At 41.2% G+C, this 22,658-nt stretch overlaps 1 protein-coding gene across 1 annotated transcript in view; it reads right to left on the bottom strand.

The window, feature by feature from the left end:
* The window catches only part of nav2a (neuron navigator 2a), a 102,611-nt gene that overhangs the window by 60,111 nt on the left and 19,842 nt on the right, over window positions 1-22,658 (bottom strand). The window contains exons 2-7 of the mRNA XM_013913656.1: window positions 17,227-17,344; window positions 13,614-13,666; window positions 5,286-5,358; window positions 4,058-4,292; window positions 3,813-3,869; window positions 989-1,122 (exon numbers count right to left, since the gene is read on the bottom strand). Of these exons, the coding sequence (XP_013769110.1) occupies window positions 989-1,122; window positions 3,813-3,869; window positions 4,058-4,292; window positions 5,286-5,358; window positions 13,614-13,666; window positions 17,227-17,344 (670 nt within the window). The remainder of the gene's footprint in view (window positions 1-988; window positions 1,123-3,812; window positions 3,870-4,057; window positions 4,293-5,285; window positions 5,359-13,613; window positions 13,667-17,226; window positions 17,345-22,658) is intronic.

Raw genomic sequence — 22,658 nt, 5'->3', positions numbered from 1 at the left:
GGGGGGTGGGGGGTTAGGTGCCGGAGCCCAACTGTGATAGGACAAAAGCCGAGGCACACCCTGACTGGGTCGCCAGTCTATCGCAGGGCCATCACAAAGAGACAGACAACTATTCACACTGTTACATTCACAGCGTCTGCGACTGTGGGAGGAATCCAGAGAACCCACAGAGAACCCACACAGTCACAGAGAACATGTAACCTCCACACCACCCAGCTGACTGGTCCATTCAAAGCCAGGACCTTCTTGTGCTGAGGCGAACACCTCTCGCAAGTCCTAAAGGGTTCACTGTGCTGTTGCACTTGAGTTGTGCAGGTTGGAAAAAGGTAGAGAGCAGTGCTCTAAATGGTCCACACTTTGAGTGACCTTTCCATTTGTGAGGATGAATACAGTCTGTGCAAATGGAGGTCACAATGACATTTAACTCATATTACATGAAACCACACATTAAGAGTAATGGGACAGAGTTTCAAAGACACGTTTCCTTAAAGACACTGCACAGGTCAGCCTGAGATTCAAGCAAACTGAGAACAACCTCCACCTCCTTTAAAAATGCAACCTTAATGTTCAGAATGATTCCAAAGGTGGTGAGCATGTAGTCATTATGTGATTCTGGATTTTATGCTCATCAGTTCTTTGTTGCTCTTCTCTTTAAAAGACACAGTTGTTTCTGTGCTGCACTGCGTGCTGAGGGCCAAGCATTACTGGCATGGTTTTTAATCCTCTATTAGCCTCAAAGCAGCACAGCTAACTTGCATTTTCCCCACAAAAACAAAAAAGCACCCAAAGGATTCACCATAAAATCATCCTAAACACAGCATTAAGACTTTTTACAGCTGCAAGGCTACTGCCTGTCCTCTAATTTTACTTTCTCTTCCTCTAAACTTGCACACATGTCATGATGACATGCTAACGGGATTTGCCAACATCCAAGATTCAACCTGAAGATGTCAGTGTGCACCCATTTGTATCTGCATCTCTGGCTTACCTTTGTTCAGGTGTGAGTTGGCTTTGGTTTTGTCACTGAAGCCCTGGCTCCGTCTGTTCCCAGCAGCACTGACCGACCCTCTCGGTGGGATGTCACTGCCAGCAGTGGACACCCTTGTTGTGGGGCCAGGAAGTCTGATGAATAGATAGAAGAAAAAAGGAAGAAAGCAAGGGAGAAAAAAGAGGGAATAAACAGGCCAAAAAAAGTTAGCTGCTTTATGACAAACACGAGTTTATGAATCTAAAGCAGTTTTATTTTCCCCCACACATTACAGAGACACATTAGGTCACTGCAAGCCTATAACACAAGCACAACAGACTGTAAACTAAGATGGGAGGGTATAACATAATTAGATTTATTAGACCAAGCATTTTATGTGATTAAACCAAACACATTAGAAGGGTAAGTGGCAGTTGTAGAACAAATCACATTTCTGAAAGAGAAAACCACATTCTGCAAATACCAAAATATCCTAGTAGCATACATCTTCTGTTTGTTTTGAAACTAGTGATAAAATTAATATAGTTTCAAAACTAAATTAAGTATAGTTAATAGTTTAAAAAAGGAAAGTGCTACACAAACATGCTGTTTAGGGGAGTGCAATTTGCCACAAAGGATGAGCTTTAAAAAGAAATCTGCACTAGCGTGCTTTGTTTTCTATACCGTGCCTCTGTGATGATGTGCACTGAAGCTGATGTACCACCCTCAATAGGCTGTAGAGGACCTCAACATCCACAGCTAATTTGTAATATGAACTTGTTGACCTACTGTATTGATTTCCTGGGGGAAGTGGTCTCTGTTTGCTTTCCAGAAGGTCAAATATACCTCAACCTCATTGCTACACTAACCACAATAGGACTGCCCTCCTCTTCATGTCTTTCTAAATGCTTCACACTATTTTAGGCTCCTTTCTAACAAGGCATTTTTCCAAACTTGTTCAAGGTTCAAGGTTCACTTGTTCCTGACATGTGTAGTTTTCTATTTAAAATTGCAGCTTTAGTTTTAAACTTAGCTTTTGTTTGCTTTTCTTGCAGCATTGCGGCGACCCACCCCCAGGGTACACCTACACCAGGCTAATGGAGACAGATAAGCTTGCAGCAGAGTGGACAGTCAGACTGAGAGCAGGTCCTGGGAGAACTATGAGCTCAGATTACACGTGCTCCTCCTTATTTTCCCCACATGGATTAGACTGTAGACAAGCTTTGGTGGAAGTTATGACACCTTGATTTCATTTTGCAAGCCAATCTATAAGGCGAGTTGGAATCTAACAGGCTGTGGCACACAGCTGCTAATGAAATGCTAATTGACCATTGGCGACATCATCACCATCTTGGGACTGAGGCGGATACTTGATAAGCAGATTACAGCAGTCTCACTCAGCTCTCGTGTGCATTATAGAAACTCTCATTTCCGTCTTGCCATTCACTTTGAGTGACCACTATTTATCCAGCTGTTGCAAGGTAATAGCTTTAACCACATTATTTAGGCTAGAGTAGTCTAAAATCATTTCAATTATAGCAGGGCCAGCAAGTCTACTACCTTCCCCCACTGGACTGAGTCTGTCAGGAAGTAATTCAATCTAGTGGTTACATTAAAAAAAAACAAAAAAAACGCGCAACACTTTTTTCTTAAATTTTAATTTTAATATGGGCTATAGTGTGAAAAGAAATTCCAGAATAAATCTACTTCGCAAATCTTTCTCTTTCTACACTCTTAAAAGTGCAATGCAGACAAAGAAAAGTACTTAAATATTTCTCAAAATGAAGTACTAGTGCTAACAGCACATCATTACTTGGATACAACCAACTTACCAAAAGAAAACCCTTTAAAAAACAGTCTGCTTACACTAAATTGTACAGCAATTCTTCTCTTCACTTAGATTCTTTCACACTCATATGTTCAAAAGCACCATGTTTTGCTGTTAACTCAGTATGTTAACACTGAGTTAACAATAATTTTTATTCCAAAACAAAGAAAAATAGACCTTTCACTGCAATATTAGCAGCTAGCATTAATATAAACAATTCACATTGTTAAAATCTTTTAAAATTCGCTATCAGATGCTGCCAGAGAGTCATTTTAATCTTAATTAAGATCAATCAATTTAAAAAAAAAAGAGTTTAAAAAGTGTTTTGATAAATGATGTAGAATAATTGTAGTTGCACATGCTGACCAAAAGAGGGGGGCATTTCTTTAGTTTGGTCAGGTGCTGTATCCAGGCAGGTGCAATGTAAACATATTCTGGGATGGGGCAGCATGCAAAACTAAATGGTACACTAAATTTCAAGGTGCGTTATCACATCATATGATGCTGCATGCTATAAGGAGGCTAATGTAACTGAAAAAGAAAAAAAAAAGTAAGACCAAAGATAAATATAACATGTCTCATTACAGACCTGCCACAGATTCCTCTGTGTTAATTATTAATGTCATATTATATGGGGGATTGCAGGAGCACACACGCGCACACACACAAGCACGCACACATTTACTTAAGGGTTATCTAAAGGTCTTCTACAGCCCATTAAGCAGGCCTGCCAAATGAGGCACGCTGCCAGAGAGACAGGGCCTTCTGAAAATGGAGCCTGGAGCTTTTGTTCCTATCTGCTCCAACACTACCACTCATGCATAATAGATAGTGCTTGTAGTAGAGATTGCCCTTAATCACAGACAAAGAAACAACATTAAACTCATTACAGCGCGAAAGAAATGCTATCCTTGATTAGGGGCAATCTCAACCTATTTCCAGGAATGGAACGGAATAGGAGGTGTGGTGGAGGAAAGAAGGGAAGGAGAAAGAAATTAGAAAGGCACAAGAGCTGACCTAGAGGTCTTTTTCTGACCAAGGGAAAACTTGAGTAGTTTACTTTGACACCCATCCCTAGAGGAGAAGAAAAGAGAGGAAAGATATGGAAGAGGACAGAGACAGTGAGAGGTCAGGTTTAGAGTTATAAATGACAAAAAGTGCGAACAGGAAGATAGAAATGTCAAAATGATGGATTACAACAGCAGGCACGTGAAGAAAGTAAACACCACAGGGACACATTTGTTCACTCCAGTTAGCCTCACCTGGACTGCATCTCGGCCTGCGCTGCTTTCTGGGATGTGATGGCAGGAGTCCCATGCAGAGAGTGGCTGAGCTGGGCCGGGGCGCTGATCTGCTGACTCAGTGGAGGGTGTGTGCTCTGGGACTGGGCAGCAAGTGGGAGGGTGGGCTGGGAGTTTTGCCGCTGGGCCTGCTGTTTGTAGCGGGACAAGCTGAAGAAGAGGCCAAGGATGGCTTTCAGATTGCCATTCCGAATCTCTGAAGGTCAGAAACAAGGATGGGGTGAATGATTTATAAGGAGAAAAGTAGAAAAAAAAGTGGGGAGATGAAAACAAAATAGAGGATGAAGTTTGCAACAATTTTTCACATTTACCATACTAGTGCTTGGAAAATAAGCTACTAGGGTTTTTTTTAATGATTTCATGGCATTTTGATTGTTTTCTTATATGGAGATCATCTCTCTTGCTTATCAAACCATATATTCTATTCTATTGTAGATAGTGAAAAACAGCAACATTTTTGTAATTTAATTGTTTATCTAGTATTACCTTACTTTAGTGTAGCATGAATCAGTAGCTGTATAAAGTTGTACAATGCATTAATCCATTTAAAAGTCCAAATTTATCCCCTCCTTTCCAAAGTTGTCCAGTGAGAAACATTGGCATGTCTTTGCCAGCCCGATTCTGGGCCCTGGGCCTTATTTAGATGGTCAGCCCCATCTGAAACTGGCATTTCAAATACGTCACACTCTGTCTAATTCCTCTATCTAATTCTGCTGCCTTTAGCTCTCCTTCTGGATTGTTCTTGAACTGCAAGATGATACACCTCAAAGTTCTCCTAACAGAACAGTGAATGGACCCCATGTGTTTCTTGCTGTAATAGGATGCTGCTGTTTGATTCAGCTTTGCATTAGCACCAGTAATAATATTGTCTCTCAGTTCCCTGTGTGAATTTCTTTCTTTTTCTTTGACAACAGCTACATTTAAACATCATTATGTACCATTGTAAGCTTTCTGGTACATTAGTTATATGTGTTGTGAAATCAGCCCTGAATGTTTTCATTTGCATTAATACAGAGTTTCCTGGAGAGAGCTTGCTAATAAATTTTTTTTTTTTTTTTAAATCAGTGTACCAATTCTGAGGTTTTATCTTTCTCGCGGCATCAGTTCTATTTAGTAACTAAGCCTGAGCTTGATTCAGGATGAACTCTCATGTTCCATGTGAAAGAATAAATCTATGGTTCCAGCTTACCTTCTGCAGACAGACCCTGGATGTTGACTCCTTTAGCTGCCAGGAAACTGAGGCAGGTATCTATGTTCTCAATCTACAGAGAGAGAGAGTTAGAGCTGCATGATTCTTCATACTGTACATTTACATTAAAATTTGCATCATGGTGAAATATGAGCACCCACACTGATTTGCTTTTTGCATGGCTCTCACAACAATAACAAATCTGGGGGAGTCAACATAAGGCAAAGGTTGGCATCACAACATCTTAAGCAGTAAATAGAGGTGCTGAATATCAACGACAATGATAGAACTGTTGGGACTGCAGATCGTTTATCATTTAATAATCACTGATCTGACAGGTAGGATGACTCCAAAAACAGTTAAGATGGAAAATAAGCTTTTTTTGATCATTCATTAATGTGTTGTATCCAACTTCGGATTCGTGCAAAAAAGTCATCATGACAATTTTTTGGCAAGTTTTATGTGACGAGACCTGAGTGTTAAGTGTTTACACGGCACTGCATTTAAAGGCGTTTTGTGGCATTTGGGATATCAGCATTTATAACAAACAAATGGCACTAAAACAACAAATTTCTGGCACATATAAAAGTATGAACTATTGCTGAAGAGTAGAAGAGAGAGTCTGTATGTACAGAGATTGCTGTGCCATACTAGAGAAGTAAATTGGACCACATAGTGACATAGCCAAAGCAGAATTCAAACCAGCCACACTTACATCACTTGATCTATGAGGAAGCAAACATCTATAGTCACTCAGTTGCTATGACAGCAGCCATGGCAACCTGAGCAGACTGCTGAGCTGTCACTGGACTGTGAGAGGATTTGATAGGCAGACAGGCTTTGTTTAGAGACCATGTGACCCATTATACACAGAATCTGCTGGCTGGCGCACCTTATCGTAAGGTAAACCGCATAAAACAAGTCATTAAGCAGGGTAGATCTGATGAATGACTGTGCGATCAAAGTGTACCAACTGTTGTTGTTGGTGGGGAGCAAACAAACAGGGTACAACAAAAGATATATCAGTATTATACAGTCATTGATCTCTCATATTACACACAGAGTTACTAGCTGTGTAGAAGTCTCTGCAGAGCAACTAATCAACAATAAAAACTGTTTGAGAAGTGGAAATTTTAAACTGTATACAAAGGTTAGGGAGGGGCCGAATCTTTTCAGAATGCTATTTATTCACAGAGTAGATTTCTAATGCACTGAGCCTAATCTGCAACACTGCAACAATATATTGACAAAAAATCATTCTGAAAGCTTCAATAGAACTTTACAGCAGAGGGTGGGAGCACAGATACACAGCAATGATACCGCAAGTGGTTTCAAACCTAAATACATATGAACTGTGTTCTTTGTAAATGAGCCTGGGTGTGGGCTGCAAACAGAAGGGTCCTGTACAGTAATGATTAATGACATGATTACACTTAATATGCACCAACTAAATATAACCTGACCTACAGCTCCCACTGTGCTTCTCCTGCTAGGAAGTCTCCGGCTATGAGGTGACGAACTCATTTACATCTGCCTTTGTAAAAATATAAAAATGTCTGACAGCAAATGTTGTAGGTAAATCCATGAGTGCACTACTAAACCACAGAAGCCACAGAATTACTACTAAGTTTGCTGCCATCCTGTACTATGTCACATTTAGTTATATCCACCAGCAGTTGGGGGTACATGTTACAAAGTAACTTGTTTGAATACTTGGATTCCCTTTTGTGGTGTACTTCACTTCTTTTCCTTCCTTCTCTTGTGTTTTACGCAGTGCAATAGTGTAGCTCAGATAGCAAAGATGGTGTAGAGGACAGCATTTACGTCATTAAAGTTTCAGCATTACACTCAATTTGCATGTGAACAAGGGCAACATCATCAAGGTGGAATGTCCAGGCTACTGTAATTGTCAGTCAGCAGCAAAAAACTTGAGCAGGAAGTACTCCTTGCTGAAGGACTTGCTAGCACTCCTTTATCAGTCAACCCCACAGTCATACTGCTCTTAGAGCCACATTATTAGTTATTAGCAGATAGACTTGCTACTATGATACTATGAATTTCACAATAATGTTACAACCTCTAACAGAATATTGGATGTATTATTTCAATAATACTGGCTTGATAACAATTTCTTCATTGCTTTCAGTGTTTGAAACAAGCTCCAAAAATATCTGAGCCATGCCAGTGTGTGAAGAGTTCATCTGACTTCAGGTCATCGGCTGAACTGAAAATGCACCACTGCCCCTGCTGTCATTTCCATGACCTCTGACCTGGGAAACAGCTGTTAGCAGGGCTGGCACATGCTGTCCTTCAATGTAGGACAGCAGTAAACTAAGGAACAGTAGGAATGCAGGTTATGGTCCTCTCTGAATACTGCCGGGTCCTTAAAAATAAACCTGTTGAAAACCTTCTTTAATACCTTGGGCCTAAACTTGTAAGCAGCCTTTTATAGTTGAAGCTTAAATAGCAGTAACCCTCAGAATGTATATTTCAGTGAGACACCCCATCATAAGTGTCATGGTCAGGGTAAATATGCTGAAACCTCTACTGCTATTTAAAACGCGTAGGAAAAACAGTTTAGTAAAGCCGGCGGAACATCAGCTGTAGCCTGAAATCCTACTCAGACCACTAAATATATGTTCTAATTACTGTATATTACTGATTAGTCCATTCAGGATATTTAATGAGTTAGAATCGGATCAAAGGTTGTAACACTTGTAAGGCAGAGTGTTCCAATGTCATAAAAGTTAAACTTAGTTTAAGGCTGGCCAGGAATCTAAATACTACATGATCATCCAGCTTAAAAGAAAATGTCTGAAACAGCATTGGTTAAAGGATGACTGATATGGATGATCACGTTAGTACTGTTGACTGGATTAGCAAAACGTTGCCAACAACAAGAAAGAGGAATGCAATGTCTGTGTCTGTCACCACTTTATTTTTTGGGTCACTGCTCTCATGAATCTGCTCTGTGCAAACTTTGTACCAAGATAACCGGCTGATAAATGATTGCAGACACACTGAAGTGAAAGGAAAAGTGTATACGAAGCGCCCACGCTGCCAAAGGGCAGTAAGCTATAGCCTCAAAATTTTATATGGTACAGAAGAGAATCTACTGACAACCAGAAAAAACCCCACCTCTAAACAAGAAAGCGTTCACTGTCAGCATAAGACAACAAATCTGCAGGGAAGCCCCATACCTGCCTGAAAGTGTGACATGTTCCTGCAGTTTGCCTCTGCCCAGCTTCACACCTCGATCCGAGCCACTGTCACCTCTCTGCTCTGCTCGGCTCCTGGCAGCGTTAGTGCAGGGCTAGCCGGCCAACAGTGCTCTGAACAAACATTTCCTCCCATCACAGGGCTGCTATTGTGTGTGTGTGTGTGTGTGTGTGTGAGTGTGTGTGTGTGAGTGACTGAGAGAGCGAGAGAGAGAGAGAGAGAGAGAGAGGGGAAGGAGTATGCTTGAGCAAGAGTATTATGAGTGTGAAGCAGGATTTCACCGACAAGCAGCAAAATGGCTCTTACATTTACTGTTTACATGTCAGTCTTCCAGTCAGAATAAAAGCAGAGCACCAGCAGATCAGAGTGACCAAAACTAGGCTATAAGATTTAACCAGATTGATGTACTACAATAAACGTGAGAACTGCAAGACTGACACCTGCCTTCTGATGAGGATTATAGTTTACCACAATTTGAGTCTTGCTTCTGCATTTACCTGTATGCTTTTCTATTCGCAGGGATCTGGGAACAAAGCACAACATCACTACAGCAAACTGTGAGACCGTAAGCTGTTAAAGCTGTGGTTTCGTCTGAAACACTTCATCACTTCATTTGGAAGTAAAACTGAAATTATGAGCATCAAAATCCCGATGCAATAAAATATCCTACTTTACCCCTAACTATGAACGGTCGAAGTTAATTCAGAAGCTGGTCTGTTTGGGTACATTACAGTTTCCCACTAAAAAAAAAAAAAATGTAACAAAATGAAATCACATATTTTTTTGCAAAACAGCAGTTAACAAATTACATTTTTCTGCTTCAATGAGGCAGGAACCTTTTTTTTGGCTGAAATGTTATATTTTAGAGAAACACCTTATTGGCTTGATGCATTGGACCTTTTTCCTATGATGTGACGACACGAGCTTCGTTTCCGGACAGCTCCGTGTCATTTGACCTTTTGACTGTTGGTTCTTGTAGAGTCTGGCTGGTTAAGACTGTGAGCCAACACGTTGCGTCAGCATGTGTGTGTATCTGTGCGTTGTTAAATCCATCAGTGTGTGCCCTCGCGCACACACACACACTTTCACCCACTCGGGATGTTTCATGGATTGCATCTAGCCACCCACTTGCAGAACTTTGACACGTACCTGAGTAATTCTTTCTATTCTGACAGAAAACCACGTACGCTCAAGTTTTTAACAGAAATGTTCTGGTGCAGCAGCAGCATGAATAGATACACCATGATGCAACTTCACACACGTCGGTGTAACAGGGAGCACACTGAGCCCTCTTCCATCTGAAAATTCATTTTTACATACTCACTGTTGTGTTTGAGAGTTGAGGCAGTCATATCAGGATATCTGTGCTATTGTAAGTTGACTGTTATGTTTTAATTGTTCCTTTGAAACGGTTTTGATTCAGGCTAACATCGGCTTGCACCCACACAAACTGAAATTCCCCCAGGCTTTCATCTTAAAAGGCCACATTTTTCAAAGTTTAAATGTTCCTGGGGAAAAAAGCCATTAAAAACTGCTGTGTCATATCTCCCATGAATAGACTAATTGTTAAGCCACAAATGAACACAGTGTATATACAAAGGTTGGACAATATAATACAAATACCTTGTGGAACATTACAAGATTACCTCTCTATCACAGCACCAGAAAAAAGTGTTAATATTATATGGAGGCAGCTTTTGATTGAGAACAGTTGAACTGAACTGCATTATTCAGGGTAACGTCGCTCTTATTTTATCCCACCGCTATAGGTGCTCTTTCTTTTGCAGCCCATGGGTCAGCAGAAGTCATGTGGAAGACACAACATCTCCAGGGTGAATAAGCCTGTGCCGGCTGAAAAATATTATTTGGCTTCTGGTATATTTGGTATCTTAGCAACAGCAACTCTGATTGCTCATTCTCTCCAATCCACCATGTGATCACCTGAGCTCTGACCAGCTGACACACTCGGGGATTTCTCTCTCAAACGCACACAGAAAGTGTAACGCCTTATGATCAAACATTAACCAGCCTGTTTAAGCATTAATCCAACACCTTCTGGTTCTTGCCCTGTGTACCTGTGTAAAGCTCCACCAGCTAAAACATCAAAAATAAGCATCCATGGACACACCAGCACAATTCTGTGTACATTTTTAGATTGAATAAAACATAATAAAGACACTGCAGGGTAAGGTACTTTCTCACCTGCTACAATCCAATCTTAAACCACACCTGAAGGTGAAACACACAGTGAATTATAAAGAAAAGCTCAATTGTGCAGACAGTTCAGCACATAAACATTCATTCTATGCTTCATCAAGTCCATTAAACACCTGGTCCTGCTGGTTTCTAACCACCTGTGTGGCTGTCTGCGAGTCTACTTCCTCAATTCACCCTCTTTATTTTATGGCTGATTGGTAAGAACCAATCAGTCCAGCACACAGAGTAAGAAGAACAGAGGGACGGGGGGAAATGAACAGCTCCCTAAAAGATAAAATCAAGACAAAGCCTTTCACAGCACAATCACACCTTCACTCCCTCTGTGTTCACATCTTGGACACATCATGTGGATGCCATGGGTTTATCTGTGTTTTGAAACATGCCGCGTGAATCTTGAATCTCATACGGTGATTCTGGCTTTTGAAAATTGCTAACAGTTTACTTTTTAATTGAAACTACTTTCAACCAGAGGGGGGGTGGGGGTGGGGGGTGTCCCATTGAGGTGGGCGCCTGAATGAGACACCCCATGTAATCATGTCTGTGTGTCTCCCTATGTGATGGGCCATCGTGGGATGTTTTAACAGCTCACTGTCAAATCAACACCATCAGTCTGGACTAAACCTGCACAGACAGGCAGGCAGACGACACACACACACACGCGCACACACACACACACACACACACACACAAACACACAGAGCCTGACTGGGTGGCAAAGGGATGATCTGCCAGTGGGGTTTCTTTCAACAAGAATGTGACAGTTACAGAAACAGGCACTTGTGCGGATAGGCAGCAGGTGAGTGAGGTGAATGCACTACAGTTTATCCCACTGATGGAGCTTATTTCCATTTTTATTCATTCAGAAGCCGAGCTTGAGTCAAGCACTAGTGAAGGGCAGCAGATTTTTTTTCAACAATGAAATCAAGTGTGGTTAAAAAAAAGAGCTCTCTCACTCCTCTAAACACTCTTCTGCTAAATAAACTCTCAGAACCTCTGTGTGTGTTTGTTTTGACAGCACTACGATACACAAAGCAGACATTCTGCATAATTGCTGCGGTTATGCCTACCCTTAGCGCTGTTTGAATGCTTCAGATTCGGTTCTAAAGCTGACACAAATACTGAGACTATACACAGAGAATCAATCACATTCACATACATAGACAAACATGCGCACATACTGCAACATCTGCGGGTCTGCGTGCAAAGTTAAAGCGAGATTTTGACAACTGCTTTCCATTAAACAATTCCCACTGACTGAATGAACACTATAAAAACAGAGAAACAAACCATTTCCTTTCACGCAAACAGAGTCTATGAAGAATCACAACACCGTAAAAGATACACCATCCATTTGGAACCACTTGTTCTGTCTCAGAGGTAAGCTACAATCCTCTCGCTTTGCAAAAGAAAAAGCTGCTGTGTCACATGAGCTGGATGTGAAAGAGCTCTAAACAGGATGTTGATAAGAAACCCACAGAGACGTCCAGACCGTGGAGACCAAAATTTCAAGATGCTCAGTTACAGGAGAACTGGGGGTGTGATCACGGCTAATGGGAAAGACCTAAGTGATAGCGAAGTGGAGATGGAGTCGAGACCATTTTCAGTGGGAGTTAATAAATGTTTTCAAACGCTTGTAAAAATGTAAAAAGTTTGTATACTCTGTGTTGGTGTTGTTCCTATAATGCTTGTCCAGGATAAACACTGCAACAAACAATGTGCAATTAATGTATGTTTTTCTTAGGTCATTATATTTAATATAAAGTGTTTCACTGATTCTGGTTCTAATGAACTTACTCACGCAAACACAGCCGGACAGAAAAACACGTTCAAATCAGTGATGCTCAACAACCCCAAGAGAAGAAGAATAATTGGCTCTTGCGTGGACAAACCCCTTCTCTGCGTTTTCAGGAATGATAAATGCAGAGCGTACCATGAGCATCATAGTGTGAACCCTCGCTCTCTACTGAAGGTCAGAATTTTACAGAAGCTCTCTAATATATAATTAATTCTGAAATAAATGTAATAACATGGCAGGACATAGGTGACCTCCATCAAAAACGAATGAAATGAAAACACCATCAAATGCTAAAGAAGAACTACAATCAGTCAGAGCAGAATGCCCTCATAAGTACAGTAATATGGCTCCACTGTGGGTATGTGTGTGCAGTGACGCTCAGGGATCAGCTGTGCTTCCACCTCCTTTTCAGTTGTTAAATATGGGTGTGTATGGGTGTCTCCATCATTCTCTCTCTGGTGCTTTGGTAGGCTTCAGTAGTCTGGCTGGTGACCAGAAATAGTCCCCTCAGCTGGCACACTGTCCCAATTTATGACCCATCGCATTTAGTGGAGGGCAGCCCTGCTTTGAGATGCTCAGTTCATTTCCCACAGAGAGCACTAAACTGTAAAACCGCTAAAATGCCACCAACAGTGTCAAGAAGGCAATCCCACCTATGTACCTTCTAACTATCACTGCAGACAAAAACACATCGTAACTGGCTCTGAACTTTTTTTTAAATCAGTGCTGATATTCTCCATCTGCTTTTACCCCTGAAGATGTGAGGAATGCTGACTTCTTTGGATGTGTATCATGTGTAACATGAAGAGGCAAAACTGGCCCCAAAACCAAAGCCTGCGATGCTTTTAACTGAGAGCCAAATCCAGAAGTCTGAGCCAGAGGTTTCACGGATGACTGCACACCATACCACAAAAGTAAAAATAAATGGGCTAACTATTCACATCTACAACTATTTACCAGGGACTTCTGTGCCGCAGTTTCTAGCGAGGGCCACTTAAGTTGATCAGATGGGACTTCAAAGAGCTGGGTTTGTTTCACACAAACACGCAGGTAAATTTCTCAACGTTCTGCCAAAACAAACTTGGTAGGTCACTTACCATCTGAGAACGGCTCTTGGGACATCCATTGATATCACCAATCTTCTCATTGGCTGAGGAGAGACAGAAGAGACAGAGAGACAAAAGAAGAGATAATGAGACCTCTTTTCAGGCGTGTTCACTTAATGTAATCCTCTCCTTTATCCCGATGTGTGTGTCCCAGACAGTGACAGGCTGAGTGCAGAGAGCAGAGGTGTTCATGCCAGTGACTTGGATCCCCCCTCTGCTCCTTTCCTATCCCCTCCCGCTGACACATGAAATGCTATCTGGTCATAGCAAATGGGAGCGGGGCCGTTGGGGGCCCAACCAGGAGTGTTGCGCTGCTGTGTGTGTGTGGTGTTGAGAATCCCTCCCGTCCATTAGAAGGCCCAGCCCACAGCAGCTGAGACACAGCCCTCAGCTCACAGCTGACAACTGTGCTAACAGCACAGACTCCTGCATCAGGAGGCACGGTGGAGACTAGAGGGCAGCTACATGTCAGGACCACATCCTTTACACCATACAGCAGCACAAAACACTGTTCTTCCAGTGAAGTGGATGGTTTTGTTTTACAATTCACATATGAAAGAAATGTGGTCAGTTTTAGTGGAAATGACGAAGACTCCTGGGATTACTGGGCTTTTATAAATAGCTCCCATACACTTTGGACTGTGAATTAAAACTGATTTAATTTTCAGTTTATGTTAGTTAATTGGTGGTGTTATCAGGTCAATTAGGTCAACATGCAATTAGAAACTTCAACAACTCCACCCATAAAAATGTAAAACCATACTCGTTTTAAAGTCCTCCTTGGGCAACACTGCTATACTTGTAGTGCTGCTGTTATTCGCTCCATAGGAGTCAAGCTTTGACTCCTTTTACTGAAGGTCTATGGATCTCCTTCACTGTTTCTTAATATGATGACCTTTAAGCCTGAATTTTAACTTTGGAAAAGAAGCAGGTGATGAAAAATTTTTTTTTAACATGTTGTATATTTTGTACACACAATGGCGCACAACAGGATCCACTGCAGGTCTCGTGGTTTCTGTTCTCACACTGAAGCACCAGGACAGTCTGACCATGAAGGACAAATTCATGGTGCAAGATAAGTGAATGTTGTAAAACCCAAAACAGCAAGCATGCTCCTGGTGGCCCTACTGATCTTTGTGGAAGGACACCGATCCCGGAAGTCTGGTCAGGTTTAAAGAGCAGTTGATGTTTGTTTCCTGCCCAAGACTGAGGTCTGTGGTGAAATCACAGGGTGCTCATACAAGTGGTCAGAAGGAGACTTATAGGAAGTGATCTAGAAATAGCAGCGGCTCAGGAAGAGCTCAAGAGGTCAAGATGACCTTCAAGGCAAGGGGTTTTTCACTTTTATGAACTTGGTATTGCAGCATGTATTTGGATACTACCTCTCTCTATGTGCATTTAAAGCACGTCATTTTCATACTGAGAATTAAAATTTGGCATGAAGCGATAGTTTAGTGCAAACAAGACTATCAGTGATTTAACACTACTACTGTTGGCTTTGGTTTGTGTGCTACCTAAAAATTGCACACTGTAGACACCAACACCCACAAGAGACACGTACTGTGTGATTTTGGGACACACTTAAAACTAAAAATAAAAAACAAACTCACACAGTTTATCTTGTGAATACTGAGCAAATAAATGTACAGCTCACATTCCTGCAGCTGGGCTATACAACAGCTAGATTACTGGAGAAGACTAGAAACAGAGGACAAAGCCATATCTTAATTTTGGTTGAATTTCACCAGACAGATTACCCTCTGAAATATTCATAAAAACAACTGATGATGAAATCGATCTGGAGGCTTGTGTGAAAGTCAACCCTGACCTTGAATCTAAGCAGGTCAAATAGCTAAACAGGTGTCATATCCGACCAGGCCTCTGAACTTTTACGGCTGTTCCAACACCAGCAAGCTGCTCTGGTTTCATCACACTATGTGGGTATGAGGTTTTCCCAGGAGACAAGAAGCAGCAGGCAAAAAGGAGGTACAAAACAGGTGAATGGATGGCTCTGGTTGGAAATGATTTAATCTGAGAGCAAAGCTGTAGCCAGCCTGGATTGCATTAACATCAGGTACTTTTTCCACAATGCAGAAACTCAGGAGCCACCTTTCACTTATAAAATTCAGCAAAACTTTCATTTCTTGAGCTCCAAAATAGTCTGAATAATCAGCTTCACTGCTAATGAATTATTTAATACTAACTGAACAAACACAGAGGAGCAAGACAGACCCTGTTCAACATGGTCCCATGTTACCCAGTCAAAACATCAAACTTTCATAAGAATAAATCATAAAAAACACGACCACATCCAGGCTGGAAAGTAGCATTAGAACAGTTCCACATTCTTGTGTCAGCATTTATGCTTGTGCATATCCCCAAAGCAATATAATGCCAACCTTGCTCTTTAGTCACCATACAGGTGTGAAAACAACTGGATTTTCCTGGAACCCTTTTAACAGACGAAGATTCGTATAACCCAAAAAGACCTATAGTGCTCATTCAGCTTTATATAGTGCCAAATTAAAACAACAGTCGCCTCAAGGTGCTTAATATTGTAAGAGACCCTAGAATAATAGAGAACCCTCCCCCCCAACAATCAGACAAGGCCTTATAATCAAGCACTGGGTGACAGCAGGAAGGAAAAACTAAATTTTAACAGAATGAAACCTCCGGCAGAACCAGGCTCAGGAACGAAGGCATGGACTTCATGACCTAATTTAAAACACAATCACATGCAACAACTGATGTAGTGTGAGAACAGTAAAGGTCTTCATAGCATAAAATGTACAGAATCTGGGTCAGAGACACGGGGGAGGAGCAGGGAGCAGAGTCACTGACATGCTGAATCACCGGTCAGCTGGTGTTTGCCTGTTTTAGCTGCAAGGCTGCCGGCAGATGAAATGACAGGCTGAGGACGGCCAGACAAGATGACAAGACTGATGATGATGATGATTTTACAGACGAGAGCATGGGTCAAAAACACAGACGATCAGCAGTGGGTTGAACAGCTGCATACTGTGTATAACTGCTGCTGTTGAGTTATAAGCTTTCTTAATTTGATTTAGGATCATAAGACTCTTTGAGAACATAACTGAATCAAAAACATGCTTAACAATACAAACATAATACAAGACATTGGTTTGTAAAGAGTTGAGACAAGGCAAAGCACAAACTTCAGAAAGTTTAAATTTATTTGATTTATATTTATATTCACTCTTCTAACTGTTCTCCTTTCTCTTCTATACATTCTCCCAGTCTACAGACTGTAGTTCACTGACTGTCTATAAATTCATAAAAGTTTTCCTCAACAATAGTGTTTTTCTCCTGACTATTGGCCCTTTGTGGAAGTAACTAGTTCAGCTGCAAAATCTACTTTATAGTTCAATATTACATTATATAATAGAGTAAAATGGTTTAATCTTATCACCTCAACAAAAGACGAGTTTGTAGTTAATGATGATGTTTGCAAGCGACCATTTATTTGGTAAAGGTCAGCCGTGTCTAAACAAGTAATGACGTGGCTCGCATTTTTCTCCAGCAGTCACTTGATCAGAGCTGGCTTCTTCCAGCAGGGCCTGGAATCAGAAGTTGGTTTCCTTACCTACGACCTGTATGATCTCAGCCAGCAGCACTCCGTCCGTGACGTCTGTTTGCAGGTCCTTGATCAGACGCTTGTGTCCTGACTTGGCGAGGTAGTGGTTGGCCCAGTCCGTGTAAATCTGCGGTCAGACACAAACACGAGCACGGTGTTTCAGTTACGTGCCAACAAAAATAAAATTCTGTCCAAAAAAAAGGGCCGACCCTGTCAGGTCGCCAATGTGTTTCAAACTCCATAAACACTTGAAAAACTACAAAAGCTATAAATGGATGAAGCAAATTTACGACTAATAAAATAACAGCATGCTTGAATGGGAGCAGAGTAGCCCTCTTTTCTTTTGTTGGGGGCGCCGATCTGGCATATATCCGCGTGGTATTCAAATTGGGGCCATTGTGCTCAGCCAGGGCATTCATCTCGGAGCACACGGCGGCTGTTTTCAATGGGCCATGCTGACATCACTCTCTGGGGACAGAAAAGACCCTTCACTGCCTGGGGGGGAGGAGAGGACATGGGGGAGGAGGGGGGTGTTGGTAGAGAACGCATCTGAATAAGCTGAATAGCTTCCCTCATAATTAGCTGCAAACTCTCTTTTTTTTACTCCCTCTGTGATCATAAGAAGTGAGTCTATCTTTCTGAGGAGGTAAAAAAAATGAAGTGGCTGAAGAGAAGTTGTGCAGAAGGGTATTCCTAAAAATGAAGGAGATGTTTTTTTAAGAAATGGATGTGTCATCAACCCATCTTGATATGCAGCAATGTCAAGCTTGTCTGTAAACTGCGCAGTCTCTGTGTGACAAGTGCAACATCAGAGGAGCCCAAAGGGATTTGAAACATGTGCTTCTAAATAAAGACACCTCTCACTCCATGTCTCACTCTTGCATTCATACAAACTCAGAGACCTGCAGTCCACTAAGACATGACAGGGAAGTGTCAATCAGCATGTTTAAGTAACTGTCAGCTTTCTGCAGTAATCTCATTTCACTAGCTGGCTTGACAGCGTTTTTAGTGGATAAAGGTGAATGGCTTAAACATGAATTGAGCTGGGGCTTGGGGAAGGCCTCAGAGGGAACTGGCGGCGGCTCCCAAGCCTGACAGAACAAAAAGCTTGTAGAACTGGGGTATCCATATATAAATAAGAACCGGAAGGGGCGTGTTTGGAGGCGTGGTCCCGGTCCTGAAATTCAAGCACTTTAACTCCAACTCTTCGTTGCCAAGTAAACTAGAAATCCAGCTTCAGTGATTGGATCCTCCATCTCTTAAACTCAGCTTGGTGTACCCCTCAAACTGATTTTCAGACAGATGTTCCTTCTCTGCTTTGTACAAAGTTTATGCTTTTGATTAATCTTTCTTTTCCACAGAAGAAAATAATGATTAGTCAGGCTGACAGATTCTTGTATTAAGATAATGGGATGCAGGTCAAACACAAAGTAGTTTCTGCTGGCATAAATGTCAAATTCCAAAACTGATTGATTTACAAAATCCAGACACACAAGCAAGCAAACTTCATCAGTACACACTTCACTGTGAAATTCAAGTCTATCTGTCAGTCCTCAGTGAGTGCATGGCATTGTAAAGGTCAAGCCTAAAAGCACATGCTTGAGGTGACGTGTGTGGCACAGTTGTGACCCGTCTTTCTTTGAATTTGCACTGTAAACAAACCTGAAGCTTTTCTGCCTCGACAGATGAATCACTGCCCTCATGAAGTCTTACAACAGGTGCGAGCACTTCAAAAAGATTCATAAACACGCACATCCGTACACTCATCATCACGCACAAGCTCAAACGCAAAAGGTTTACGATGCAAACACACGACCACACATTAAATACAAAGCGCCTCGGAGCGACATTTTGAAATTACACGGGCTGCATTCCCAAACACAAACGCACAGTTACAACAAAAAAGGTTCTGAGTGACAGGCTGAACTAAAAAAAGCCTTTAAGCTGCTGGATTAGACGATCCATTCACACTCTCAGCTGGTTGTGGAAAAAAGGAAGTGCAATCTTGAAGAGCTTTTGTGTGAATGTGCAAGCGCTCTTTGAAGTAGTTTTGGGCAGGTAAATGGAGGGCTTGGATTGCAATTAAAAACGAGGTGAAATGGGTAGCTGTCATTCACGGAGCTGTAAACCACAGGGGAGGTCAAATGGCCCGAGGGCAAGTGGAGAAGGGGGTATGGGCTAAGTTAGCAACAGGTTCCTTTTAAGTCCCGAAAGAGACAACTTTTCAAAACACACTTTATTTCTCTGATGTTTCCAACTCGGGCAGCTCAAGCTTCAAATGCAACAGGTAAAAAATTTCATTTTAAAGAAAGGCTTGATGCAACTTAGTGCTGCTTTCAAGAAGCAAACTTCACAGTGACCACAGGGATTTTGATCAAAAATGAACATTTTGAACTGAAGCAAATAAATATTTTAATATATATGTGAAAGGTCTAACTTGCAGTACAACTTCACAAAAACACCACCTGGAAGAGACCAAAACAGAGATAAAAGGATAGCGAATACTGAACTTACATTCACCATGTCAACAGAAACTCAATTAAGCATTAATAACAGGGCCATCCACAGTGATGCATCATTTGCTTCAAGTTTCAGTCCGCTGCTGTCCAACTGAATCAGTCAACATAAGTCAGATGCATCTACATCAAAGACCTCACTCATAACTGGAACTTTGAAATAAACAGTAAAAGGAAAGAATGCAATAATGGGAATCATGTGTGGTAAACCACACATTTATTGGAGCTTCTGTGATCTGGAAGTTGCTTAAAGAAAAAGTGATGGGTGATGAGAGGCAGACATCACATCTGGGAGGCAATTTAACAGGCTGAATACTTAATGAAGAGAAGTATTAATTCCATATTGATTCAATATCCATCTATCAAACACAGATGAGATACAACAGATTCCGGTTCAGTCTTTAATTTAAACCACTGTTAATAATATATAGACAATTTAATCACTAAGCAGATAAGAAGATAAGCAGTTAACATTATTACACGGGACAGTCCCGTGGCACTATTGGCATTTCTGTGTGTAGCTGGTCACTGAACACACAGTACACATACCGTACCTGAAAACAAAACATTTCAAGTATCAAAAATCTGTAACTATTGATTTCTAATTTTTAAACATTTATGTTTTTTATTTTACTTGTAAAATCTTTGGTAAGGTCAGGGGTCAAATATGACATGATATTTGGATGCAATCTATAATGTGATATTTAGAATCCCCATATACCAGTATCATTCCCAATGCTGCCAGTACAAACAAAGACAGTTATTTTTAAATAGCTCTATATCACTTTGAGCTGATCAGGCAAATCTAATGACTTTAAGGGAAATGTCAGAGGTCAAATGTGAAATATTTTAAATTTACCCCCCACCTGTAAGAATTATAGTTTCTAAGTTAGAAGGTTCTTGTCCATTTCAGACCAATAACTCACTAAGTGGAGGACCTGAAAGCATAACCTATTGTGGGTGTCCTCTGAATACATCATTTATAATACTTGAAGTTGAAACAGGGACTTATCATGAAATAGAATACAAATGACACTGTTCCATAAATATGAAAGCATTTACACCAACACAATGACTTACATGTTCTGTATCTCTGGTACATGTATCTGCTAATATCATGAAAACGATCTTGTTAATAACTTTACTTCCCTTGGGAGAACATACTTCTCTTATCTTCCTCACCAGTACCGTCACAGCCATATGTCAACAACACTGTGGCAGTCGGGGATCCATAACGTGCAGATGCATCTTCTAAGATGGAAAATCCCCCCATTACCCCCTGATGGTAATGGGGGTCGTTTTAGGAGTTGTAAGTTGGAGCTGTGGTAAGGGACGTTCCCATCATCAGAGAAAGCAACATGACAGTGACTCATTCACAATGTCACGGACTTACAGAAACTGTAAAATGTGGCCTATCAATTCTACTGACATTTTGCTTTGGGAATATGTCACCTCCATAAACCAAATCTGGGCCTACCGGTAGTTTGCATCTTTCTTTGATATAACAATAACAATTAGCAGCGCAGTCTGATGGTATTTGGAGAGTTACAGATATCTACTGTTTTTGCCCTGGGCTTAAGGACCCTGGATTTGAAACTACAGAAAGACATTGAGATTGGAGTTGGAGTGTTAACCATCAGAATCACTTAGACACTGTGTCCATCCATCATGTAGAAGTGATAATCACCAGACACCCCATGTTACGATATTATCATGATACTTCATTCTAGATATTATTGCAATTTCTAACATTTTGTGACATTCTGAGTATTGGAATAACAAACTGTTATTTATCACCTTTTTCAACTTGGTTAAACTTTGTCAATATTTGTTTTAATTAGACTCAATAAGATTAAGTTATCTCACTTCAGTTATTTGTTTTCTGCTGCAACACTGAAAGCATTTCAAGCACACCAACACTGAAACCTGACATAAATGCTGCCATTATACAGTCAGTCTGGTATCAGTGTGCGATTGTATGGAGTCTACAGTGCATTTTCTCTTCATCGCTTGCCATTTAGTCAAAAGATTCTTTCAACAGTGAGCCATGAAAGTCTGGACCTAACTGCATCATTGTGTTCACATGATAATAATGTTCCCTTTAAGGCTTAAAATTGGAAAAGCATCAGTTCTTCAAAGCCTCTAACAAACATTGATGAGTCATTCAGACTGCTGCATCTTTCCTTTTATTTTTTTGTCTTACAGAAACGCACAGATCTGCTTCACATCCAGCATCCCTGCTGCCTCAGCTTGCTGAGTCACCAAGCTGGTGTGGGATGCCTACAGAAGGGCATGACGCACACAGGCCATCCCTGCAGTGCTCGGTTGGCCCTGTCAAATAGAAGTTGAGGGCAGCCAGAGCCTCACACTGGGAAGTGTGCCCTCAATTTGAAGGGCACTTTCTGAAAAGTGAATAGTTCAGATGCATAAGTTTGGCAAATGTCACTCGGCTGAGGACAGAAGGAGGAGACAGACTGATGTGTTTGTGTACTTCCTGCGGGCATGTTTGCTTATTTCAAACTCTCACGCAGCTGGAGCAAACACTTTTTATTTCTTTTGCTCTTTTATCTCTGTTGTTTGCACTCACTCACTTGAGAAATGATAACTTGTTCACTAACGTAAACACTGCACTCTATCTAATCTGATGCTTGTCCTCACTCTGCTGCAAGTGACTTTTTTAAGTACCTAAAACTTGGTTATCAACCGTTTTTTTGATCATATTCAATTGAATTGAATTCAGTATTATTTATATACAGTGTTGGGACTAACGCGTTATTAAGTAACGCGTTACAGTAACTACGTTATTATTGTGGTAACGAGCACGGTAACTAGTTATTATGCCAAAATCAGGAACGCGTTACTCGTTACTGGGATTTAGATAGGGTCGTTACTCGTTACTTCGTGTGGTGGCTATCGCGGAGCTTC

The sequence above is a fragment of the Pundamilia nyererei genome, unplaced genomic scaffold, assembly GCF_000239375.1.
Source record: "Pundamilia nyererei isolate P.nyererei 1_Seehausen unplaced genomic scaffold, PunNye1.0 scaffold00143, whole genome shotgun sequence".
NCBI classification, from domain to species: domain Eukaryota; kingdom Metazoa; phylum Chordata; class Actinopteri; order Cichliformes; family Cichlidae; genus Pundamilia; species Pundamilia nyererei.
The sequence above is the reverse complement of the archived record's forward strand: the minus strand, read 5'-3'. Positions and strand labels throughout refer to the sequence as shown.